Source organism: Triturus cristatus, chromosome 6 (assembly GCF_964204655.1).
Source record: "Triturus cristatus chromosome 6, aTriCri1.1, whole genome shotgun sequence".
NCBI lineage: Eukaryota > Metazoa > Chordata > Amphibia > Caudata > Salamandridae > Triturus > Triturus cristatus.
In genome coordinates this window covers 196,956,040-196,983,800 of record NC_140589.1, presented here as the reverse complement: position 1 = coordinate 196,983,800, position 27,761 = coordinate 196,956,040, and the positions used below count along the sequence as shown (strand labels likewise).

At 41.9% G+C, this 27,761-nt stretch overlaps 1 protein-coding gene across 5 annotated transcripts in view; it reads left to right on the top strand.

The window, feature by feature from the left end:
• The window catches only part of LOC146816630 (cytochrome P450 2K1-like), a 504,791-nt gene that overhangs the window by 98,548 nt on the left and 378,482 nt on the right, over window positions 1-27,761 (top strand). For all 5 annotated transcript variants that reach the window (XM_085610503.1, XM_085610501.1, XM_085610504.1 and 2 more), the window contains one exon: window positions 1,571-1,733. In XM_085610503.1, the coding sequence (XP_085466629.1) occupies window positions 1,571-1,733 (163 nt within the window). The remainder of the gene's footprint in view (window positions 1-1,570; window positions 1,734-27,761) is intronic.

The window sequence follows — 27,761 nt, the reverse complement described above, 5'->3', positions numbered from 1 at the left end:
TTCGTATTGAGTTGCAGTTTGCAACCTGTTTCATTAATATTCATGAGGTAGGTTCGGATTCCTACCAACTTCAATTTAGATTTTTAGAAACAATCTATTAGGAGTTGCAAAGATAGTGGTCTATATCTTACATCTGACCCAAAGAATTTAAAAAGAATATTCAAGTTCATAAAAACTACAAATGTCTAAATGCTTTCCACAGAAATGAGCATTAAAAGGGTAATGTCAGTTGGGAGTAACCATTATCATAGCAGTCAGCGGGACTGGATGTCATTTTTTTTGTAAAAAAATTCAAAAACTGTCTGGAGGAGGGCCATACCAGAGGGCATGCCAGCAGCAACATTCTTTCCGTGTTGGATGTCCTGTCCGAAGGGAAAAAAAAAAAAACACTATCTGAGGCCTTAGATAGCTCTATGTGGCTGTTCAGCAGAACTGAGTTTAAAATGGATCCTACTTGTGATAGGGATAGTGGGTTATGTCCCACCAGAATTTCCACTGTATCCTTTAAAAGATATTCTGTTAAATTATGAATAACTAAAATGTTAATTGTATTAGAGCTCGCAGAATAAAAGCTATCTGTATAATCTTGTAAAATATGACATGGATACAAATACCTGCAGGTTTTATTAATGCAATTCAAATTAGCATTTTGTTCCATGTGTTTGAAAAACAGACCAGGGTAGATATGAGATTGGGAGCACACATGCCAGTTGCACAAGAGAGCGGTTCACGTTTAATGAAAATGTAATTCACTTATACAGACCACCAAGTTCAACTGGTGCCTGGCCCCAGGCATTTTGCCAGTTAATGAAAGGCAGTTTAGAAGTGCACAGGAAGGCTCAGCTAGAACAACAGGCCCAGGCCTGGTGAGATCCAAATATAGGCAGCAGAGAAAGCAAAACATTTAGCCATTTTAAAGTGTAGAGCCAAACTCGTTTCATTAGGATTAAATAACCACAGGTGCATAATAACCATGGTGACTACTGAATCTAATGTTACATTACCCACTTGAGATGGTGTAGCTGGCAATGTCCTTGTTTAGCAGGGAATGGTACATACAATTGGAATAAGGAGGTTATTTCCTGATTACTCTCCTTCCCCTACTTCCTCAAACCATGGCTGATGTCCTTCTCACCCTACACCCTGGTGCGTCTACTCCTACACACGTCCCTCCCTCCCTCCCTCCCTCTCAATGAGTCTAGATCTTCAATAGTGTGGCTGGTGGCTTGGAGGCTGTATACAAATATCATTGTCAGAAATATTGTGTGGCATTAACATTATCTCCTAAATATTGTTTACAAAATTAATTTAGATATTCTTGTACCATAGCAGGATTGATAGGTGGACACTGTTCCTCAATTTGTTCAAGCAAGGCAGCCTTTTAACTGGCTTGAGAGTTTTTGTCTTCTCAGTCAATAAATTATTTTATTATTGTAAGAAGTGGAGAAGAGAATACTGGTAAGTATCCTTGCTCTTATCTCTATGATATTTGTTATGTGAGGCAAGTTTTCAAATACATTAAATAAAACTTATGCAAAATTTGAAATCGTATCTTTCTTTTGCATTGTAGTTATACAAGGAATATGGACCAATATACAGCGTTCAGCTGGGAAGGAAGAAATATGTTGTTTTGGCGGGTTACAAGACAGTGAAGGATGCCCTCATAAATCACGCAGAAGAATTTGGGGAAAGAGAAAGACTCCCTATATTCCAAAAAGCTGATGAAGGCCATGGTAAGGGTACACTACAACCATACTACTAGACTGAGATTAATGTGGCAAAAAATAATCACCCCTTAGGTTTTAGCATCAAAGAAGATCGATTTGCCTATATCTAATGAAGTACACGATAATCAGATATGTGCACCTACTTTTGCATGGGAGGATATGGAAATTTCTATATAACATTTTACTGAGAAATAGATGAGAATAATATCAGAACGAATTTCCAAATATATATGCATTTACAGATAATTAACGATTTGTGTAAGGGAAGAAATGATAAAAGAATAAACAGGGAGCACAAGAGCATTTTTAATTCTATTTACATATATGCACACATTTACTTTTACTTATATTCACACACCCACACACATCCAGAAAGTTTTTACATAGCACAGTAATGCGCTATATATTGATGTACTCATATAAATAATTACCCTTGCCAGGTTTCTATGATTGTGAATGATATACCACAGTTAATTGCGTTCCTCTGCAACACCCCACAGCAAAAACACAATTAGTCTTTGTAACTAGAAGCTGTTCTTCAACAGACCTTGTAATGTAATGTATCAGTATATAAACACGCATCCATTTTTTAATTGAACAATTGCAAATTATTATTTTAATTATTTACCTTGTCCTTCCTTGTCATTGTAACATCTATTCTATTGTAGCTAGCCCAAGGCAAACTTTTGGGAAACATTAATCCCCACGCATATTCTTGGCATTTACGGTATAATTTGGCAACTCTTGACATTTGCTTGAGGTAAAAAAAAATGGTTTCCTAAAATGACAAAAAATCGTTCTGCTCTTGAATATAAATATACAGATTTTATATGAGGGGTATCAGATGCATGAGTATTTAGTTATAAAGTGTTTCTCTGAATGGATAAATACATCACGGTATCCACATCATATTTTTTAATTTACCTGGGCTTACAATAAAGTGCTATGCCTGTTAACAGCATCAATAAAAATTGGACTATTCTCATTAAGGACTCTTTCAAATGCTAAACAAAAGCACCTAAATCCTGCTGTCTTTAAAATACATTTTACATTAAACCAATCAGCTATCTCCATATTCTGTTGTTTTCTCTTTTGACCCTAATCGTGTTGCATAAAGCTTCTCTTTATGGTAAACATATTCTAATATACTTTGAAATCTTTACATTTAGTCTCGTGGTGAGATCTCAAAAACTTTGTTAACAGGTGTTCTTCCTCTTAGCATTGATATAATTATTGATTTTTGGATGACAACATTTCATGGATCCAATGCTGATGAATAAACAAGTAAAGCTATTGTTGCTCCTCTTGGAGCTGTGATTTCCAATTTATTCTCCATAGATAAGAAGACAACTTCCCAAAAAAGGCTACTTTCGGCCAAACCCACATGATATGGATCCAGCTCTATCTATCTATCTATCTATCTATCTATCTATCTATCTATCTATCTATCTATCTATCTATCTATCTATCTATCTATCTATCTATCTATCTATCTATCTATCTATCTATCTATCTATCTATCTATCTATCTATCTATCTATCTATCTATCTACCACACAAGAATTTGGATGTTAACTGCTATATTTTAGAGATTTTCAGTCCACATTTGCCGAATAGATACCTAAACACTCTTTCTCAATAAAGGTGTAATTATGCGCTAAGCCAGAGGTCATAAAATCTGTGGGGTGTGACCCCCAGTGGGTCGTGAAGTCCTGGGAAGGGGGGCCAGCATTCCCCAGCCTCAGTTGTGCCTGGAATCCAAAATGTTTGCTTTCATTGCAAAAAAGACAGCCCTCCTGGGATGGCTAATTTTGATAGTTAAAATGCTACAGCTTAAGTTTCATTAATTCAGTCTCCTGTGCTGTGAAAATCTTTCGTGTCCGGGTGCCTGCTTGCCTGAATGAAATGCAAATGTGCGCTATTAGTTTATCTGCAAGTGCAAAGGGTGCTTGGGAGCTGTATTTGGCTTTAATTGATCGAATCACCCCAAACTTTGTGATGACAAAGATTTGTTTTTTTGAGTGATAGTTCAAAGAGTTAACAACTGGGCTGTGAAGTGTGTGCTTTTAATTGTAACTGTATTTACACAGCACTCTGCAGCCCTGAGGATTGTATTACATACGTTCTGGTATTACTAAAATCTACATTTTGAAAGCACTTTTTTATCGTAAAACTATGTACACATTTTGTATCAGTATATCTTATACTCTGTGTAATGCAAGTATAAAATAATTACTTACATAGTCACAGTGCAAGTCACTATTCTCCACTGCACCAACCAAGATTAAATTCTCTGGCTCTTTGGTTACACATAGACCTCTGCAGTGCATTAACTAATAGAGGTTACATAATGTACTACAGTGCATTTCCCAATGAGTGACAACTTTTTGAATTTATTTTTCATTTATGCTGCCCATTATTTCATATGTAGGTACCTGATGGTGAAAGACCTAAAAAAAACTTGCAGAATATTTTGGGGCGTATTTATGAGAATCTTGCGCCGCCAGAGCATCAAGTGGCACAAGCATCTCCACCATACTTAAGAGGCGGCGCAAATCACCCTGTCTGGCTTTGCAGGGCATCATGGATGTGGAGTAAGACAAAGCAGTGCAAGTCACTGTATCACCCTACTCTGCTTCAAGGCAAGATTTACAAAAATCACATAAACCTGGGGTAGAGACAAAAACATACACCTCCTCAGCGGAGGCGTAAAGAGGAGAAATGTTTTCCTTTATCCTCATTTCTTGTGTGCTGCATTCTGCAGCTCACATAGAAAGAGGAAAACACCTCTCGGATTGTTTTTGTGAAGGAAGGTGCCCCTTCCAGCACAAAAACAATCCTGCCCATGTTGGTGCTAGGCAGCAATTTGTGTACCAATGCAAGGGGAAAGGACAGGAATGCACTGTATTTCAGAAATACTGTGCATTCCTGCCCTTTAACATTGGCCTAGGGCAGCACAGCAAGAAGACTTGCGGCACTGCCCTACCGCAATTCCTCATATGAGGCCCTTTGTTTTTAGCTACACCTTTGACCATGCCCCCACGCTGACAGACCTTTGGTTTGCTAAACACTGTTTATTATTATTTTCCCACCGTAAAAATGATTTGCTGTGGGAATTAGGGGTGTTTATGGTTGACAATATTTGTAAATGATGAGAAGTACCAGGTTCTAGAAATTTCTTTCAGGAGGGGATCCTTATAACTTCAAATTTTTTACAAGGGCAACTCTGAATCAAAACATTTAAAGATCTATGCTCTAAGACATGCAAGAAACATGATGCACACATCAATAACTATATTCTACATCATTTCTCTTTTCAACAAACACTGCACCTACACTTTTCAAACTGGCATCTGTGTGAATAATGACCCTGACCCAACATTTGCAATCAATGTGCCTTTATTAATTCTTGTTTTATCAACTTAAAATCCTCACTACACACATTAGTCCATTTGAATTCCACAGTGAATTGTGTCATGTTTGCTTTTTTATCTGTACATTTGTGAATAAATATTCCATAATAATCTACATCACCTAAAAAATATGCCATTTCTTTTTTGTGAATAGATTCACTTAACCTAGGGTTCAAGCACGGGGCCTCCAGTCCCTAGTCCTGGATAATATTTACCAAATATGATTTGGGACAGATCCCCCTTTTTGGAAATTTTATATTCCAAATAGTTCATCTCACTCACCCCAAACCGGCACTATTCCAATTTTAAAGGAAAATCTGAAAAAAACTTCAACACCATTCTCACTGAATGATCATGTTGACCTTTGGCATTATCGAAAATTAAAAGTCATCCTGATAGTACCTAACACCTCTGATCCTTTTAACATCAACAACATACACCTTTGAGATATCAAGGTGGTTGAAATGAACCCAAGTGGCACACGTTTTAATTTATATGAATCCAAAAGAGAGACAAAACAAGGCAACTCTTGAGACTCTTCTGCTAACATGATCTGATGATATGCCAAAGCAAGATCAAACGTTGTAAAATATCTATCTTTATTCAAAGTCATGACCATTTAATCAATATTTGGTAGTATTTACACATTTTTCTATCAGCCTTTCTGCTACACCAATTGGAGTGACCCCTTCTGATGCTTCAACTGGCATAATCACACCAGTGTCAGTAAACCTCTCCATCTCCATATATAGTTCATTTTTAATGCTCAAAGGAAGGCATCTAACTTTCGACACAATTGATATTGCTCTTTTCATTAATTTGATTCAATGTTTAGACACATTTTTAACCCTTCAAACAGCCTAACTAATTTTCAAACAATTCCTTAAATTCAGTTTAAAGAAAAAATAAAACATCTTGTACTTTTAATTATTATTATTTGTAGCTTGTATAGCGCTTAGTTACTCCATTACGGAGTGTCTCCGCGCTGGAGTCCATCAAGGCTGAGCACATTAAGAAAGGACTGGACAGAGTATTACTAAGGGGTGAAATTTTTCCTAAAGAGCCAAGTTTTAAGCTGTTTCCTAAAAGCTGTTTCCAACATCTCCAGTCTAAGGTGCAGAGGCAGTGAACCCCACTGCTTGGCAGCCAGGTGCCTGAAAGAGATGCCACCAAAGCATTTTCTGCTGTATTCAGGAATGCTAACCAGTACAGTTCCAGACGATTTCAGGCAGCGGCTTGGCAAGGTAAGAATGTATCATAGGGCTGAGATATTTCAGGTTGTTGTCCAGTAGTATTCTGTGGGCATAACACAGGGGTTCGAAGGAGATCCTCTCCTCAATAGGGAGACAGTGGAGAGTTTCCAGAGCACAACAGTGGGAGTAAATCTGGAGACATTTAACTGCATCCGAGCTGCCGCTTTTTGCACCTGTTGGAGCATATATATGCTCCTTTTCAATGCCTCCAGATAGAGAACATTACAGTAGTGTAATCTAGACATAACCAGAGCCTGGACTGCTGTCTTTTTGGCACAGTCCGGGATGAGCCCTAGGATTTGCTTAAGCATTTTTAGAATCCCAAAACAGGTACGGGTGAGGGTGGAGATTTGAGCAGAAAAGGATAGTGTGGAGTTGAACCAATCTCCAAGAGTTTTGATTTGTGGCTTGGAGAGGGTGGAGATCCTAACATACTGGGCCACCAACTAGAGGACCAGATGGAAGGTTGTTTTCCTACCACAAAAATATCAGGTTTTCTGGCATTTGGTCTGAGGCAGCTATGTTTCATTCAGTTTGCCATGTCCTCTATGCAACGCTTCAAATCCTCTGCTGCATGGCAGTTGTCCTGGGCCAAGGTGAGGATCAGCTGTGTGTCATCTGCAAATGACACTGTCTGCACCCCATGCTGGTCCAGAAAGTCTGCCAGCGGTCGCATATGCAAACTGAAAAGGGTCGGGCTCAGTGCTGAGCCTTGAGGCACGCCCTGTTTCAGATGTTGAGTGGACAAAACAGAGGATTGAAGAGTAATTTGAAGATGCGATCCTCCAGAAAGCTTGCCAGCCAGCCAAGTGCAGTGCCCTCTACACCCTGCATGGTGTAATCTGTCAAGAAAGAAACCGTGAGAGACCGTATCAAATGCGGCGCTCAGGTCAAGCATGACAAGGGTAGCCGTTTGACCTTCATCAACAATTTTGCGGATTGAATCAGACGCATGAAGTAGCGCTGATTCAGTGCTAAAGGAAGGTCTAAATCCAGACTGTGCCTCGTGGAGGAGAACATTTTCCTCCACAAACTGCATTAGTTACCAAATGACAAACTTCGCTACAATTTATGAAAAGTAGGGTAGTAATGAGATAGGTCTTAGATTTGCAGGCAATAGGGGGTCAAGGTTAGGCTTTTTGACTAGAGGGATGACCATGACATGTTTCCACTCTTTCGGGACTAGGCCGGAGCGAAATGACAAGCTTAGCAACTCCGTTAGTACTGGTACAATGGCAGCTATGCCCTGTTCCAGAATCGACTGGAATGCAGGGTCTAAAGGAAATACGGATTTAACTTTGAGCATTAGGCTGCACATGTCAGTCTCTGAGATCGGTTTTAGATTAGAAGCTTAACCAGGGCATCTGGTAGTGTGCAGGTAGAAAATGATGTTTTGAAGGTCTGTGCACTCCCAGGAAAGGACATTTAGATGTTATTGACCTTGTCCAGAAAAGACATGAGGTGAAACATTCATATTCAAGGTAATCCCTAGCATTTTTTGATGTGGCCATCCAATAATATCATCACTTTTATGTGAAACATTCTCCTTGCCTAGGTTAAATCTAGCGCACACATCAACATACACCATGAAGTAGCCTAGCATTTCAATAGGTTGGCCCCCTACCATCCTGGTGTTATGTTCATCTTCTGCAATATATGCCTAGATTTACATTTTTTCCCAAATGTTCATTGTGAATAGGCCTGGGCGGAATTTCACTTATGCTGGAGTAATTGGAGTAATATCGGTAATTCCATTTGACTCTTTTACGTGGAATTACAGTTAAAAATGTCATTACGCCTGTTTACTTAATAAAGAGTAATCTGAGGGAAAAATCCTGCTTTTGTTTACCATCAGTGCTCTGTAACATTTAGTGCTATTTCTTCAAAAATAGGAAGATGGTGCTAAATGCCAGGAGTAAGTTAGGTGGAATCCTACTCCCAGTGCACATTTATCAAGCACAAGTGGCTACTCGCACCCCTAGGAAGCTTGTTTCCGGTCCAGGGAAGGCATGGCTTGGCAGTTCGGGCTGGACTGTTCCCATGAGGCACAGGGTCAGACTGATTTGCATATGGCCATGTCTGAACTGGGGTGGCAGAGTGGGCTAAAGAACGGGGATGGATCAAACCCGGATCTGTTGACTGGGTGTGAGTGTTTGATTGGCTCTGATGCTCCGTCCATCACCACCCCCTTTTGTACCGCTTTGTTCGCCATAAGTTGGCAGGGTATGCTCAGACGTGAGTCCCTTGCTCACTTTGCCACTGGATTCAAGCAAGCCTGGCTGAAGACGGCTGAAATGCCAGAAACCGGTCCTAGGAAGCTTGTTTCCGGTCCAGGGAAGGCATGGCTTGGCAGTTCGGGCTGGACTGTTCCCATGAGGCACAGGGTCAGACTGATTTGCATATGGCCATGTCTGAACTGGGGTGGCAGAGTGGGCTAAAGAACGGTGATGGATCAAACCCGGATCTGTTGACTGGGTGTGAGTGTTTGATTGGCTCTGATGCTCCGTCCATCACCACCCCCTTTTGTAACGATTCCGCTCTCCCCTAGTGCTGGAGCACTTGTGGATGCTTAGTGCCAATTCAGGCACGCTTGTGTCATAATGTAAGGGTGCCTGCGTTAATGTTAGGATAGGTTTTGGGCGGGAAGGGATACCTCTCATGTAATGTGCCACCCATGTAACACCTACCTGACACAAGGGAATGCAAGGCAGCTTTATGCACTGCTTTGCGTTTTGTTTTTTTACTACGGCACAATCAGGCTTTGCATGGCTTCGGAAATACCAAAATAGATTTTTATTGGTGCTGCATCAAATAGGTGACGCAACCCGATGCAGAATCTTAGTAAATCTGGGACTAAATTTAAACTTCTACTCTGGTAAATCTCTCTGTACGCTCACTGTTCCAGAGCAGTCTTGTCCTCCATGAGATTCTCATAAAAATGTCTTAAAGTAAACTATATGAATTATCAAACAAAGTGACGTACTATAAAATATATGTGTTGCAGCACTTCGATTTACTTTTGCCTGTATACCCCTTTTCTGAAAGTTTTTAAATGCTCCTTGAATTTCTTTCAGTTTCTGACCTCAATTGAAACCACTCCACATCAAGTTAACTGTTTTGCCATCTGAATGTTACCCATAATTACATTGATGCCCAAAAGTGACATTCTCTGATTTACAGGAATATGCTCTTTGAGATAAACTACTTGTTGTACAGAGAGGCATAATTCCCTTGCCTGACCTCAATATGGTGCCAGTACATGACCGACAAACATGAATGCACTGGATGAGTGTACCATCCTTCTCTCTGTGCAATCACTTGTTTTCTTGCCTGAGATCCAGATGGTGCCTGTCCGTGACATTGTCCAATCATTTTGTGTACTCCACTAAAGGCAAATATCCTTTTTCTAAGTGAGTCTCATATTTAATGAGCCTGCCCAGCAACGTTAATTGCTTTCTAATTAAAAACACTTCCAAAGTCGGAGTATGTTATTGAAAAACACAGGGTGTTTTCTACCAGTGCTTGGAGGAGAATGAGCCATCGGTCAAAGTTTTCTAATGCCAGATCAGCTATGGGTCGGCTGAAAGAAATGTGTTGCTTCACCCACTTCTAACTGGAGTAGGCATATGAGAAGTTTTCAGACTGGCCATCCAACATACTTTAAATGAACTTCAAAATATATTATATCAAATTGAGTGTATCTGTAAGCTAGTTCAAAAGGTGTCATCGGCTGACTTTTTCAACTGGACTTTTAGTGTCAGAAGTTCACTTGTTCTGACAAGATGATGTATCTATTTCTGGTGATCTAGCTATTCTTTGTGTTTTCGCCCATTACTGTTTTAACTTGGCTATAGTAATGTGCTCCCAAAAAATGGTGAACATTTCTTGGGTTATTCTTATTACTAGTCTTGAATACATTTGCATAACACATTGCTTTTTGCAGAGCAATACAAGGAAACAGGAGCTGAGATCATCGACGCTGCTCACGAAGAATATGTGGTCACACTATACTTCATATGAGATTTTTAAAAAGTCAAGTGAGTGATCAGCTTATGACTCTCAATAGTGTAATGATGGCAATGCTGTCCTTTTTCTAGTGATTTTAGATTGTAACTCCAAGGCCCAGCAGTCTGAATGCAGGTGAGGTATTTACATCAAACATACAAAAGTTGACGGAATGATGCTTGCAAAATGTCTAACCACTGGCAATCTCTTTAGGTAGCATTCCAACTCATTATTCTTTTACCCATCATACCACCACGGATCAGAATCAGCCATATGCAAATCAATCTTGGTCCTACTCCAATGGAAACTGTCCAGCCAGAATCTCCTGGCCATGTCCTCTCTGAACTACAACACAAGCAACCCTAGACTGGTTTTGCCCGGATTGGGGCTCATCATTCGGGTGTAGCCTGATATAACAGGCATAGTGAGCAAGGGACACAAGTCTGGGTAAACACTTGGCCACTTAAGGAGGTATATCAAACATTATTTTGGCCACTATGCCATCTCAGATCAGACCCAGCCATGTCCAAATCAGTCTTGGTCCTGCTCCAGTGGGAACTGTTCTGCCCGAACTCCCAAGCCAAGTCTTCTCTGACCTGGAACACAAACAACTCAAGACCAATTTCACCCTGATTTGAGCTCTTCAGTCGAGTGTAGCTTAGTTCCAGTGCCATTTTGAGCAAGGGGCCCATGCTGGGCAGAACCTTGGCACATTAGGGTGGTACATCAAGAGCACATAATTTGATTGGAGGATGCTTGCAATATGTCTGACTACTGGAATTGCTCAGGGTTACGTTCCAACCCATTGTTCATTTTCCCAACCATACCACCCCAGATCAGACCCAGCCATATTAAATCAGTACTGGTCCTTCTCCAATGGGAACAGTCCAGCCTGAACTGCCAAGCCAGATCCTCTCTGAATCAGAACATAAGCAACCCAAGACTGTTACACCCTGATTGTAGCTTTTCATTTAGGGGTGTAGCTTGGCTCTGTTGGCACAGTAAGCAAGGAAGCCTCATCTGAGCATACTCTTGTCTACCTAGGATGGTTCATCAAACACAGAAAAGATGATAGGAGTATGATTGCAAAAATGTAACCTCTGCCAATTGCTTGGGGTAGCATTCCAACCCATTGTTCTTTTGCTTACCATGCCAATTCAGCTCAGACCCAGCCAAACGTAAATCAGTCTTGGGCCAGTTCCAAAGGGAACAGTCCAGCGAGAACTGTCAACCCAGGTGCTCTTTGAACTGCTACACAAGCAACCCAAGAGCAGTTTTACAATGATTGGGGCTCTCTAGTGCGCTGTAGCATGGCTCCAGTGGCACAGTGAGCAAAGGACCCATCTCTAGGCATACCCTTGGCCACCTATGACAGTACATCAAACACACACAAGGTGATGGGAAGATGCATGCAATAAGTCTAACCACTGGTAATCGCTTGGGGTAAATTTTCCAATCAATCATTCTGTTGCTCAACATGGCACCTCAGATCAGACCCAGGCATATGATAATCCATCTCAACTGCCAAGCCACTGTCATCTTTGTACTGGAATGCAAGCAACCCAAGTCTGCTTTTATACTGCTTGGGGTTTTTCAATTTGGTGTAGCGTGCTTCTAGTGACACAGTGAGCAAGGGTCACACATCTGGGCAAACACTTGGCCACGTACAGCTGTACATCAAAAACACAAAAGGTGATGAGAGGATGCTTGCAACAAATGTAACCACTGGCAAATGCTTGGAGAAGCATTCCAAACCATAACTCTTTTGCCCACCATGCCAACTAAGATCACCATTACCCCACAGAGAGGTATTTACCGGGTGCGGCGATTGCCTCATATTCCCAGTTTTTCCCTGGAAATTATGCATAACACACAAAACCGATATTTAAATGATTCAATTCTGCATGTTTAATCTAAGGCCTTTTCTGCAGGCAGGTTTGCTCAGCTGAAATCAATCCAGTGAAACCAGCAGGGGCTGTTATATTTATCACGTTATTTTGAATTCTGAACCCTGCACAAACATCTCTGTACACTGGGACTGGAGAACAAACCCCAGCATGTACTCAGGGTCTAACTCTTATTGTAAGATATATCTGGAATTCCTGTAGATATGTTGATAATGGATTCCCAACTCTCATTAACGTTGCTGTTGTTCAAATATCTCTGTTATTAACCCAACACAGCTTAATACAGTTTTCTCTTTCTATTGCTGCTTGGTAATTCTAGGTATCGAGGATAATGACTGCTGATTGTATATTTCCGTCCAAGCATTTTCTTTAAAAGATAATCAATAAAAGTAAAAAAACGGAGACATGATAACGGGCGTGCTGACCTAGGGCAGTAGGTTACTTGATGTTGTGCGTGCTGTGAAAAAAGGACTTTAAATTAATTCCTAAATGTCTTAAGTTAAGAAGCCATTGAATTAGCTTCTCTGTATAAACTCTTTCTGGCTATGACAACAGTTTAACACCCCAAGACACAATGTACCTCCTAAGAGTACATTATGATATTGTGGAAAAGACAAATGACAGAAGTTGATGTCCATATTCACTAATCTCAAGCTGCAAGTGATCTTTGATCAATGAGAGGCAGAGCAACACATCTTGGTGACATTACCTGACTGATCAGATGCATCTTTGACATCATATCCTTTTTCATTGATTCTGGCATGAGGGTGAATGATCATGCTAGGTGGAGAGAACTTTAAGAGCCTTCCCTATTGGAAACTCTGACCCAAAGTATGCCAGCTGATGATCGATTCCCTAATTTTTGAAACAGCATAAGATCACCAAAGAGAAACTTAAAGTGTCCGCCATTTTGGAGTGAGAAGATGATACAAATAATTTGTGGGGCTAGGCTACAAGGTAGAGGGGATTGTGGCATTCCCACATAATTTAACTTACTAGGCATATTACATTTATTTCCCAAAAGCTCCATAACTTATCGACACATTTTAGGGAAGTTTCTGGTAGGCTTATAGATGAAAATAACTCATAAAAGTTACCTTTTTAAAAGGATATTTTATCGTAACTTCTGGACAAAAAGATTTCCATTTAGTTGATGAAATCGACTTTGGGGTTATCCCACCTAACAACTGAATTTCACATTGAGATTAATGCAAATTGTATGGCACTACATCCAGAAGAAAAAACATGAATTTCATAAGGATTTGTTGCTCTTGGCACCAAAATATGCATACATGAGAATTTACAGGGCATTATTCTATCAGTTACTTTTCCCAGGTCTGACCAGCTGAAATGTACTTGGGAAAAGTGTGGGAGTGTCACAATGACAGCAGCAAGCCCTCATAATACAAATACATGCTTTAACAGAAGTTGCCACATATGTTAAATATATTCAGGGAACGTGTAATCAGAGTTTCAAAAATTTTCCTGCATCTAAATGGGGTTTAATAGGATTACAAAGTGCACAACATGTTTCCACTTCCCATTACTGTAGATCCCTTATCTATAATATCTTTATTCTGTTGCTTTCTTGTTGTTTTTTTTAATGACAAGCTAGTTGTCAGCCACTTCTCTCACCACATTCAAATATTGAAGTGCCTTGGTCTCTTCTATTTTGCCTTACCAATTGATCAATTAGTTTCACCAGTTGGCTTGCTTCTCTATTTAATCTTTGTTTGAGGGCTCTCCCCTTGAGGATAATTGTCTTTGTAGTATTTAGACATACACTTCTAGAATATTGATCTACGCTTTTAATATCCTCTTTTTATTTATACTAACTGCTGCACACCAACCCCTAAGATAGGCTTTTAATGTGTCCCATATATTCAAACGGTTGGTTGATTCTGAGGTCCTTAAGAAGGCACATAATTTTTTCTTAAATACTCTTGCATAACTAAGACTCTTGAACTAGTGGTTTACTAAAATTCACATGCTTGGAGATAAAAACATAATCTCCAATATTAACTGAAGCAATATCAAAGAGCACTTGGTTAGATTAATCGATAAAAGCTACACAGGGAACACCTTGTCTCAGGCACTCTGGAATCAAAAACGAATGGAGTAATGTTTATACTCATTACAGTAAAACAAGAACACCTTAGACCTTTATGGTATTTTCAACAAATATCTAGCTATTGTACATCTTCAAAGATCCACCAAACCACCCATCTTAACTTGAGAAGACATTCCATGGTTGAAAAGAAGGTTTTGCCAATATTCAGATTAAAAGCAGGTGAAAATATCCAGTAATGTTTCATGCTTCACTCCCAAAAGCATCACCAACTCCTCATATGTACCTCAAAACTAGCTGATCTGTCTACATTGTTTTCATAAACCACTTTTAGAATGATTTTCACATCTTTTAAAAACATTTGGGTGACTAGGTATCTGCCATGAGGGTCAGATTTTGAGCTAAGAGTTTTGACCTAATGTTCTCTTCTTATCAGAAGTTGCCCCTTTTACATGATAGTTTTGGGTAGAGAAATAGTTTTCAGAGTCATAAATAAATAAATATATCAGGGTCTTATTAAAGTTTGGTGTACAGGATACTCCATCTCATACATGGCAGAGGTCCCTTTTGCCCTACTACAAGTGCATTATAGCCTTTAGTACTTGTAATAGGCACAATAAATATCTGCCACATTTTGACTGATTATCCCATCTGAAAACACGAATTAGGGGCCTCTGTAACGTATCCTTTTTTAAACTTCTTCTAAGGCTGATAATATTCCAAGAATATAGAATATTTACTTTAGGTCATGAATTCAAGCACTTTTAAGGTAACTTTACCTTGGAATTTGAATTTCTTTGAAGCAAGCGAGGCCCTGTTATGAATTGAACATTTTGCCGTTGCCCACTTTTTGTACCGCTTTGTTCGCCATAAGTTGGCAGGGTATGCTCAGACGTTGAGTCCCTTGCTCACTTTGCCACTGGATTCAAGCAAGCCTGGCTGAAGACGGCTGAAATGCCAGAAACCGGTCCTAGGAAGCTTGTTTCCAGTCCAGGGAAGGCATGGCTTGGCAGTTCGGGCTGGACTGTTCCCATGAGGCACAGGGTCAGACTGATTTGCATATGGCCATGTCTGAACTGGGGTGGCAAAGTGGGCTAAAGAACGGTGATGGATCAAACCCAGATCTCTTGACTGGGTGTGAGTGTTTGATTGGTTCTGATGCTCCGTCCATCACCACCCCTTTTTGTACCGCTTTGTTCGCCATAAGTTGGCAGGGTATGCTCAGACGTTGAGTCCCTTGCTCACTTTGCCACTGGATTCAAGCAAGCCTGGCTGAAGACGGCTGAAATGCCAGAAACCGGTCCTAGGAAGCTTGTTTCCAGTCCAGGGAAGGCATGGCTTGGCAGTTCGGGCTGGACTGTTCCCATGAGGCACAGGGTCAGACTGATTTGCATATGGCCATGTCTGAACTGGGGTGGCAAAGTGGGCTAAAGAACGGTGATGGATCAAACCCGGATCTCTTGACTGGGTGTGAGTGTTTGATTGGTTCTGATGCTCCGTCCATCACCACCCCTTTTTGTACCACTTTCAACCTTCGTCCATTTATCTTTACAAGTGTGCTGAATGTACTACCCCTAAAATCCGATGTGAAGCTGCTCCATTCTACACTTCCTGTTCAGATCCTTTATCCAATACCCTCTATTAATGCTGTTAATAATAATAATAATAATAATAGTAAGGAGGTCTTAGAAAACTATTTTGAAGCAGATTAATGTAATCCACAGTGGTGCGCATATTCAAATTGTTAGAGGGGTTCATAAATGTATAGGAGCTCAGTAGTGCCCTTATCATAAATAATTTTATGTTTAACATAAAAAAGGATGTTAGCAGTTGCCCTTTCTGCATTAAATCTATCTATAAGTTGACTCATCTGCATTGCCTCTTATCCATTGCTTTAATTCAAAAAGTCTAGAAGAGAGAGTGAAGAACCAGAACCTTTTGGGTCTGGCGGCGCAGGGTACACCTTAATCTCCTGGGTTCTCCTGCTTCAGCTAACCGAGACACGAGGACACTCTGTCGGCGTAAAAGATCAGATTTTATTAGCTGCAGCTAGTACAGTTGTCCTAGAAGTACACACGGTATGTTCTCAGGAGACTGCCACTTCACTCCGTGGCAAACAATCTTATATAGTACATGTGTGAAATATACATTACCAAAGACACACCTAAAACATATAAAAAGAGCCAATAAGAAAAGTTGGAAAACAGAACAGAACCAATAGGAAAGGTTTGAAAATAAAGTATCAAGTAACTCGAAGAAGCCTCTCCTCCAACTGTGTTTGTCACCCCTCCCCACGAACTAATTCATTAACAGGTTTGTAACCGACTTGCAGGTGGCGAGATACGTGTGTGTGTTTTGGAGGACAGTTGTGAAACAAGAGAATACTAGCAGAGAACAGCGAAGGCCAGACGATAAGATAAAGTCAGAAGAGAATAGTGTGAACCAACAGATAGTTGAGACAGGGATTAGGAAAACCAGACGGGGATTAGTGTACTCGGCCAGTTCTAACACCAGCTTTGTAAATAGAGGCAGAAGGCTTATTTTGACATGATGCTGCAGGAAAAGCAGAAAAGACTTTGTTCGCCGTGCTGCCTGAGTGAGGGCAACACAAAATGGCGGCGGAGCACAAAATGGCGGGTCGATTCGATCACGATCGAAAATCGAATTTTCTCAGATCCTCCTTTTGCCAGAACTCAGGCAAGATACATAGACTCACGTTAATCTGAGTCAATGTCGATGGCCATGAGGTCATCGAGCTGTTGCTGTAGCATCATTCTAATATTCTCTGTTCTTTGTGATTTGGGTTTAGAGATGCACATAGTAGCACAAAGGTCGCAGACGGCGGGACCACAGTGCATACAAAGGCAACAAGAGAAAATGATGGTCAAAACTACTCCAAGGAATGTCAATACCTTCCAACCCCATTTGGACAGTAGTCCCCAAAACCACTCCAATAATGACCAATCTCCTTCGTCCTGATGAATCGACTCAGAGATTATTTGTAACTTAGATATAGCTTGGTATACTGTCGGAGCGTCATCAGGTATGAAAATACAGCAACTTGACCCGATCAATTTGCACACTCCACCACGGTCCGCAAGAACAAAGTCTAAGGCAACTCGGTTTTGTAAAGTCCTAAGACGATCCGCCTGTAGTTCTGCCGTGATATTACTTAAGGCTCCTACAGTGATGTCTATAGTGGTTTCTACGACACGAACCAGTTGCCTTATATTTCTGCTGTTGGCCATTGGACCCCAAAAAGGAAGAAATCCTTTGAGGAAATCTCCTCCCTCTTGTCCTGCTGTGTCTTTAAAATCAATAATCCCTCTGCCATATCTGTTTCGATGATGATTTGCAGAAGCGGTATATGTAGGGGGAAGAAGGAAAGCTATATAACAGGTACCAGAAAAACCAGTTGGCAACCACGTGTAAGCCCTATCGTGGCAGATAAAATACGTGCCTTGAGATGGTACTAGAGGCGGTGAGTTCTGAGAGGAGTAGACGTATGTGTGGGAACAGTTGTTTCTTTGTACGGTGTCAGTAGACTGACCATTTATTTGCAGACAGAAATTTCCCTGATGAGGAATATCACTATCACTTATCACTAAGGCTAGTGACATAATGGGTGACGTTCCAGTTAGTGTACGCTTTTCTTTCGTCTACGGAAATTTTACTATTTTCCATGATTTTAGCCATAGCTACCATTCCCTTTATCAATTAACTATGACTGAAATCCGGACCACCAATATATTAACTAACGGATCGTCTGAATTTGCTTTGATAGGCATTGGAGAAGATAACAAAATAAGCCCAAGCAGAACCCTCATAAGAGAATGGAAGAACCAAATACGGCATTCCTTTTTCTGTGGTATGTGGCGTAAGTCCACACACCCAGCAGTCAGTTGTAATGATCACTAATTGGTGTTGATGTAATAACTGGACAAATGAATTGTTGTAATATTCAGTTCTTCTAATGAGTTCATGTTGAGGAAAGGTATGAAATAGATGTGGAGAGTCAGTAGAAGAAGACGAAGAGGTAGAAGGAGAGACAACTTTTTGCTGCAGAGCATAAATAATCCAAGTTATACACGCCAAAAGGATACACAATAATATAATAATACATAAGGCTATACTAAAATGTACATTAATCTACAGGATTTTTTTTTCATTTTATCCTTTCTCTCTCTTTTTCCTAATGTAGTTTCTATCTTTCTAAATGGATGCTCATGGCAATCTTCCTCAATCACTTAATTATGATTATCTGCCGTCCTATGACACTGCAAGTCCTGCAGGCCTATTGCCACTACTCCGGTCACAACCAAGACTCCTACCATGACCCTGCAACCGGGAAAGAATACTACATAGGAGAGAGAAAATCTTAAGTGTTCTTTAGTCTAGGTCTTAGGTTATAGTGTTCTTTATCAGGTACAGTTTGGTCTCGGAACAATGTTCGCGGATTTGTCGTATTTAAGCGACGATGTGGTGTTATCGCTTCCTGAAGAATGTCGTCGTCCTCTTTCTCAGACAATGTTCCATTCAGGCGTGCATCACTAAAAGGTACAAATCGTGGAACCTTCTCACTCTCAGAGTCACTAATGCCCTTACACACCCATTGATCGAAGGGTAGAGGCAAAGGTACTTTCTTACAATGCACGCCGTGAATCCAATTTTTCTTTCCTTCGACCTTTACTGCTGTTCTCGTTGTTAGGAGAACCAACCGAGGTTCCTTCCACCGGGGCTCCAAATTTTTCGTCCTTTGGAAATTCTTTATGCAAACCCAGTCACCTGGTCGGATGGAATGACCTGGGTCTGTGAAAGCCTCTGGCAAAGCACTCTGAACCTGTTGATGGAGAACACGCAATTTAGCTGTAAGTTCATGCAAGTAATCAATCAACATTGGATATGGCAAGTCTGAGTATTTCTTAGGGCGAGGGACTCCCCATATATTAGCTGGGCGCCCAAACACCACCTCGTAAGGGCTAAGTCCCAAACGAGAGTGTACAGCAGTTCTGGTGGATAGAAGAGCCAATGGTAAAGCATCGGGCCAATTAAGTCCTGTACTAGCCTGCACTTTCGCTAGTTTAAGTTTTAAAGTTCCATTGTAGCATTCCACTAAACCCGCTGACTGTGGATGGTTTGCCGCATGGAACTTTTGCTTGATACCAAGACCCGCACAAACTTTTTGCATGACTTGGCCCACAAATTCGCTCCCATTGTCACTCCAGACAATGAGCGGCAAACCAAACCTGGGGAAAAATTCTTTTAGTAGAACTTTGGCTGTGGATAAGGCTGTATTGTCTTTTAGAGGGTATGCTTCTTCCACCTAGAAAAGGCGCATACTACCACCAGAACATATTTGAGGTTGTTGCATCGTTCCATATGAATGTAGTCGATCTGCAACACCTCAAATGGATATGTCGGAGGAGCAAAGTGACCCGCTGGAGTTGGGGTTCCCTTTCCCGGATTGTACATCAAACATACAATACAATGTTTCACTACATTGTCTGCACACTTTGGGATTCCTTCATTTTGCCACACTGGAGCCAGAAGCTTGCATATACCTTTCGCACTTAAGTGGGCTGGACCATGCTCCATAGTAACTACTGGGAGTACATAGGCATCTGGTAACAGCCAACGTTGGTGTTCAGATAATTCTACCCAACATTCCATCTCATCTAACATTCCTGTAATTTCTTTCCACTTGCTCAATTCTTTCTCTGTAGTCTCTTCCTGAATCGACCTTACACTTTCTACTGTATCCTCATACATTCCTCTCTCTCTAACCCAATTCGCAGGACCCGCAACATACATTCGACTTGTAGCATCTCTCGCTGTCTTTTTAGCTACTTCATCTGCAAATGCATTTCCTCGACCAACATCATCTGTAATCTTCTTGTGTGCACTACACTTCACAATTGCCATCTGAGTAGGTAAAGAAAGTGACTCAAGAAGATCAGTCACCAACTGACCATGTTGTATTTTAGTGCCATGTGAAGTAAGGAATCCCCTCTCTTTCCAAAGACGCCCAAAATTGAACGCTACACCAATCGCATACTGGCTGTCAGTATACACATTCACTCTTTTTCCTTTTGACAACACACATGCTCTCGTTAAAGCTATCAGTTCTGCTGCTTAAGCTGAATTGTGTTTGATACGTGCTGTTTCCACAACTGTATGTAAAGTAGTAACAGCAAAGGCTGAAACTGTATCTCCATTAGGGAGCTTAAAACAAGAACCATCCACCTATCGAAACCCATCCGGATTTTCTAGCGGCGTATCTTTCAAGCCAATTCTTCCTTTTGTCTCTTCCTCAGTACGGAGGAAACAATCATGTTGGTTTTGAACGTCTTTATCTACTGGAAGAGGCAACAAAGTAGCTGGATTTAAAGTGTTACATCGTTTGATGTGCACATGACTAGCCAAAAGTGTCAGCTCATATCCAGACAAACGAGCACTCGTAAGATGCTGTGTTTTCGTTCGGTTTAGTAAGGTATCCACTGCATGCGGCACCATAACAATAAGTGTGTTATCTAACACTACTCCAGCAGATTGTGGAATAGAAATTGCTGCTGCTGCTGGCGCTTTAAGACAACTAGGCAATGCTTTGGCTACTGGATCTAACGTAGCTGAAAAATATGCACATGGTCGCTGTTTGTCTCCAAAACGCTGCGTTAAAACTGACAACGCACAACCCTCTCTCTCATGAACATGGAGCGTGAACTGTAATCGGGAGTACCCAATACAGGAGCAGAACATAGCGCAGCACGTAAGTCAGTGAAACTCTTCTGACATTCGTCAGTCCATGGAAGGGGCTGAGGTGTATCTTTCAAAGTGAGTGCCAACAGAGGTTTAGCTAACAAAGAAAAGTTCGGAATCCACAGCCTACAATAAGAAGTAAAACCCAGAAAGGCACGTACCTCCCTTTGTGTGGATGGCACAGACATTTGCGCAATCGCCTGAATTCGTTCTGGGGTTAATCGTCGTCCCTCCTTTGATAAGAGATGACCCAAATAGGTAACCTCTCGATGAACATATTGTAGTTTGGAAGGTGAAACCTTATGATTCAGATTAAACAAATGGCGTAACAATGCAACAGTCACATTTTTGCAAATATCTTCTGTATCAGCAGCGATTAACAAGTCGTCCATGTACTGAATAAGAGCAGCACCAGACGGCAAATGAAAAGTATCAAGATGACATTTTAAAGCTTGGCTGTAAATAGAGGGACTTTCACAATAGCCCTGAGGTGCTCGCTTGAACCGGAAGCTTCGGCCTCCAAGAGAGAAGCCAAAAATATCCCTACTCTCTTCTGCAATGGGAATACTAAAGAAGGCTTTCTTTAGATCGATAACAGAAAACCAAGTCGCTGTCGAAGGTATCATTGTCAACAGAGCAGTAATATCTGGGACAACAGGGAATTGTGGTACAACAATTTTGTTTACCTCCCGAAGATCAATTACGAAACGATATACAGGAGGCTGAGAAGGATCAGTGCATTTAAGAACAGGAAGAATAGGACTATTGCATATGTTTCCTCTCGTTTCTTCAACCACACCCTTCTGAATCAAATCATGAATGATTTTCAAAAGCGCTTTTTCAACTTCAGTGGAAATTCTATACTGCGGAATACGTGGCAATTCAACATTATGTTTGAGAGTGACAACATAAGGTGGAATCTCAAGACAGCCCACATCGTTCGGACCCGTGGCCCAAAGCGTTGCCGGAAGAGAAAGCAATTCAGGTGGAAACTGATCTTTGGACAAATACATTGGAAAAGTCAGTTTCTGTCCTAAAGTAAGATGTACACCAGAAGGAGAACAATATATTGTAGCATGCATTCTTTTCAATAAGTCCAAACCCAACAGATTCTCACCGCAACCATTCGTCAAAAGAAGCGGAGCTTCCAAATCATAAGGGCCAATTGAAATAGGCAAAGGGCAAGAAACCGGATTACGAACAGGGGCACCAGAAAATCCTACAGATACATTCGTTAAGCCAGAAAAAGGTGCTCCAGGGAGTTTAGAATGAATGATAGAACTTCTCATCGCACCAGTATCTAAAAGAAATGGCTCCGAAACACCCATTGTAGTGACATTAACATAAGGTCCATTCTGATCTACTGGAATCGACACAACTCCCTTACTTTGTCCATGGCTGTCCTAGTTAGCATGAAGATTTTCATTCCCGTCTTCAATGTAATAATCCTCATTGTAATACTGTGTAGACCGAGCGTTTTGCTGATCAAAGTAATTCACGGAATTAGAAGTAGGAAGGGAACGCTGTTCTTGGGTCAACATACATCGACCTCTACCTCTGTTTGCTGACTGGAGGCCAGCACGACCTCGTGGAGCAGATAGTGTCCCATTTCGCTGCAATAAAACCGGACAACTATTCTTGAAATGGCCTTCCTCTCTACAATAGGCACATTGATTAGGACCTAACAAAGGTCGCGGAATATATGGCTCAGGCTTTTGATACACCCTCTGAAACTGCGGAGGCTGTTGAAACTGGGGCTGGGCATAACGAGGTGGATAAGCCTGTTGCAAGGGAACCATCGTTTTTAATTCTTTAGTCTTTTTCTCTTGTTTATCTCTTTCTTCTTTATCTCTATTTTCATAATATTGAGCAGTAGCCAATATCTGGTGTGAAGAGGAAACAGCCCATGAACTTTCGGAGTCTTTCAACTTATGCGACAGCTCGGGAAGCAAATTGAATACGAACTTATCTCCAAATAACTGCTGTCCACCCTTTGTAGTCATGTCCTGACCACTGTGATCAATGAATGTCTCCTCGAAACGAGTAAAGAAATCGGAGACACTCTCATCCTTCTTCTGTTTACACGCGGCTAGTTTATCCCAGTTAACTCTCAAGGCAGGCATCATCGTTTTCATTAATGTAATAATCCTACCAGGGAGTTCTGAAATCAAAGCAGCAGGCTTCACACCACCCACTTGGTTTCTATCTGCGGCAATTATAGCATCCCAGTCTCCACCTAATTCTTGGGCATGATTTTCTTTACGGATCCTAGCCCATAATGCTTGTGGAACTACATTCCCCATCAACATATCAATATCTGCTAAATTCATGATGCAGGCTTCAACAGTTTGTGACAATTCTTTATAATAACCTGCAGGGTTCTTACGAGGATCCGGTAGAGACTGTTTAAGGGCTAAAACTTCAGATCTTTCCAGGGGACATGTACCCATATTCGCTGGAAGTGAGCAGGAATAGCTTGATTACCACCTGCTGCTGGAACCTCCTCTCTCCAAACCGGAGGAACCTCTCTCATTGGGTAATTTTTCAGTGTTAACCTAATCGAAGGATCGGAATCTAGAAAAGTCTGTGAGGTAAATAAGGCTCTAAAGGTAACGAGTGTCTCTACAGCATCCTCAACCTTAGAACCCACAATGAGTCCCTTATCAAAATTAGCCTGAATGTCTAACAGACCCTGAGGAACCGAACCCAAGTCCATATCCTCCCATCCTTTAATAAGAGTATCACACATAGCATTGAAAACATATCTTTGCGTAGGCGCATTCCACTGTGAGAAGGTAGGCATAATGTAAGGTACACTATACCGGGGACCCTTCTCAATCCATTTACGAGTGAGAGAGTCCAACATTTCTCGTTCTTCGGAAGCTGGGAACTGACTACGAGACTGTCTTCGAGAAAAAGCCGGAGACACATTTAACGCCTCAAAAAAAGGTGATAAAAGACCAGAGACCGTATCTGTGAGTCGTTTACGCATAGACGGAGAATTGGACATAAGAATAGGGGACAAGGTATTAGGCGAACTAACGGAAGAGAAATCAGTAATTACTGGAGGAACAGAGGGCAAAGAAGATGAAGGTAAAGGAGTCGAAGGCAAAGCTGGCAGAGGCGGCAATGCTTGAGGGGGCAAATGTGGAAGAGGCGGAGCAGGCGGAGGCGCAACTGGCGGCTGAACAGGCTGTAACAACTGGGGTGCATTGGCACCTTGTGCATAGGACGGAGGCTATCTCAATAGGTGAGACATCAAGGAATCTTCCTCTAAATCCTTTCTTTTATCAGAGGGGGAAGCTGGCAACATCGGATAGCATTGATCTATTGCCATACGATGCTGTCTCTCTGAAATTTCCTTCGCATTATTAACTTCATCATCTTTAAATTGCTGAGCAGCCTGTATAATGGTCATACCTTGTGCTTTCTTATCTCGTTTTTCTTGCTTAATTTTTCTCTGTTTGGCTTCCTTACGCCAAAGGCGGAAAGAGTCAAACATTGCCTGCCGGGCTTTTCTTTTGAAGAAAACTGCTTCCAAATTATCTAGTATGTCAGGCTCAAAACTACCATTTTCTGGCCATTTTAAAACACCATCATTCTTCGTGTATCGGATCCATGCCTTATTAAAGGCAATGGGGCCAACACCATGTTTAGAATAGAGCTCATAAGTGGGAGTTCCAACCGAAGGAATCGGACAAGAGTCCTCAAGCCGGGAATCCCTATTACAACCAAAGCAACAAAGTTTTCCAAACTTAGTCAGACCAGGCATCTCGTGATTTCACCGGGCTGTTCACAAACATCAAGGGGGTAAACTCAGTTTACGCAGCACAAATGCACTTACCCCTCGGCTTCGGCTATTGCAGTAGTCGAATCTAAGGACCAAAGAAACAAAGGAACAAAGAAACAAAGGACCAAAATTGTGGGAGCGACCCACCAAATACTTAACTAAGGATGTCTTCTTACGCCAACAGAGGCCCCGTCTATCGTCTCGCTTTACCATACATCATCGAAAGAGGGCCAAGGCAGGGCGGCAGTCAGGGCAGCAGTCGTCAGTAGCTGTCAGGAAGGAGTAACCACGCTGCAAAAGACCTTCGGACCACTTCGACATACAGGGGTCGCTTAACGTGGCTCGCGATTCCTCCAGAATTTTCTTGCGGGGTTCCTCACGACCTTCAGGCAGAACCACTACCTCTGAAGGCGCCAGTTGAAGAACCAGAACCTTTTGGGTCTGGCGGCGCAGGGTACGCCTTAATCTCCTGGGTTCTCCTGCTTCAGCTATTAGAGACACGAGGACACTCTGTCGGCGTAAAAGATCAGATTTTATTAGCTGCAGCTAGTACAGTTGTCCTAGAAGTACACACGGTATGTTCTCAGGAGACTGCCACTTCATTCCGTGGCGCACAATCTTATATAGTACATGTGTGAAATATACATTAACCAAAGACACACCTAAAACATATAAAAAGAGCCAATAAGAAAGGTTGGAAAACAGAACAGAACCAATAGGAAAGGTTTGAAAATAAAGTATCAAGTAACTCGAAGAAGCCTCTCCTCCAACTGTGTTTGTCACCCCTCCCCACGAACTAATTTATTAACAGGTTTGTAACCGACTCGCAGGTGGCGAGATACGTGTGTGTGTTTTGGAGGACAGTTGTGAAACGAGAGAATACTAGCAGAGGACAGCGAATGCCAGACGATAAGATAAAGTCAGAAGAGAATAGTGTGAACCAACATATAGTTGAGACAGGGATTAGGAAAACCAGACGGGGATTAGTGTACTCGGCCAGTTCTAACACCAGCTTTGTAAATAGAGGCAGAAGGCTTATTTTGACACGATGCTGCAGGAAAAGCAGAAAAAACTTTGTTCGCCGTGCTGCCTGAGTGAGGGCAACCCAAAATGGCGGCGGAGCACAAAATGGCGGGTCGATTCGATCACGATCGAAAATCGAATTTTCTCAAGAGGACCAGGATTCTCTTAGGTTCTATCTTCCACGAAGGCAATAAGTTAGTACTTGATGCACCCTTTGCATTTATGTTTTTCAATTAGTAGAATCACCATCAGGGAACATAATAATCTTTACCAGACCAGCAATAAACCGAATCATGTTCTTTATAGTTGCCCAGCCATTTGTTACCTTTAGATATCTAAGAATATTCTTTCTGCGCTGATTCTCAAGATCTTCCTCTGTACTCCATGTGGCTCTCATCTCATTCTCATTTTTGCTTCAAGGGAGTCTCTTGCCTTTTCATTTGTTTATCAAGTTCCTACATGTCCTCCCTAAGAACATTCACTATGCCAGACACCTTCAAACTTTCCAAATAATAAGACACTGTGAGAAAGTCATCCTTTTTGCCCCTGATCACCCCCATGTTTTGACTGATCCTGGTGTTAACTGACTGTGACTGTACCCTGGGCTCTGCTAAATAGGCCCAGGGCTAGTTGTCTGATGAAAAAGGTATATGGTAATTAGGTATAATTACAATTGTCAATGACAGAACTTGTAAGTCCCTAGTGTATAATAGGGCACATGGGGATTCAAACTTCCTATAAGACATGGGTGTTTATCCTTGATGCCGTTGACAACCTGTCCGCTGGCAGGTGGGGTAGGTCTCGGCTCATTGCTGCCCGAGCCATGACCCTCTGGGTTCTCTGTTTCTCAACAAACTTTGGTGTTGTTTTGTTTTACTTGCAGGTCCTGACGTTCGGGCCATTTTCTTTCTTCTGGGTTAGGGTGGGTTCTCTCCCCAGTGAGCTCCTTTTTCTCCTGCAACTACCCTTGTCCAGGGAGGCCTGCCTCCTTCCCCTCTGGGACTTCTCTGATAGTCTGGCCCCCCAGTGTATTACTCAGGGCCTCAGCACTCACACAAGTTGGCCAATCCCTTTCCCATGGCAGTTGAGATAGTTAGCTTCAATGCCCGGGGACTCAATAGCCAGTCAAACGGAAAGCAGTTCTTTGCTTGCTCGAACATTCCGGTGGAGATATCGGTCTCCTTCAAGAAACCCACCTGCTTTGCAGTGACACGCACCACAGCCACTTCTCCTCACAATTCTGGTCCTCTGGGAATAGTAAGTGGGGTGGGGTAGCTATCTTAATCTCCAGGCACTTCAGGGGTCGGGTGGGGGGGTCCCACTGCAGAGATCAAGGGACGCCTTCTTGCGTGGCGCCTTAGTGTTGGGCATTCTCACTTCACCGTAGCTTCCATTTACTCCCCAAATGAGCGACCGGAGAAATTCCTAATAGATGCATATGCTGACGTCCTGCACTCACCAGACCCGATGGTAGTAGTGGGGGGTGACCTCAACTTAGTGATGGATGCCGGGATGGATCGCTCGGGCTCCCAATCTAGCGGGGCCGGGCCCTGTCGATAGGTGGTAGTGACTGACTGCGCGACACAGGGATTCGAGACGCCTGGCACTGCATTCACCCAGATGAGCGGGACTTTTCATACTACTCGGTGGCTCACAAGACTTATGCACGCCTAGATCACTTCCTTGTTACCTCATCCACTTGGGCCCGCGTTGCAGACTCCACCATTGAGGCCCGCTCCCTGTCTGATCATGCCCATATCACCTTGACCATGTGTCTCCCCTCTGTACTGTACTCACCCACCTCTCATTGGTGCTTGCG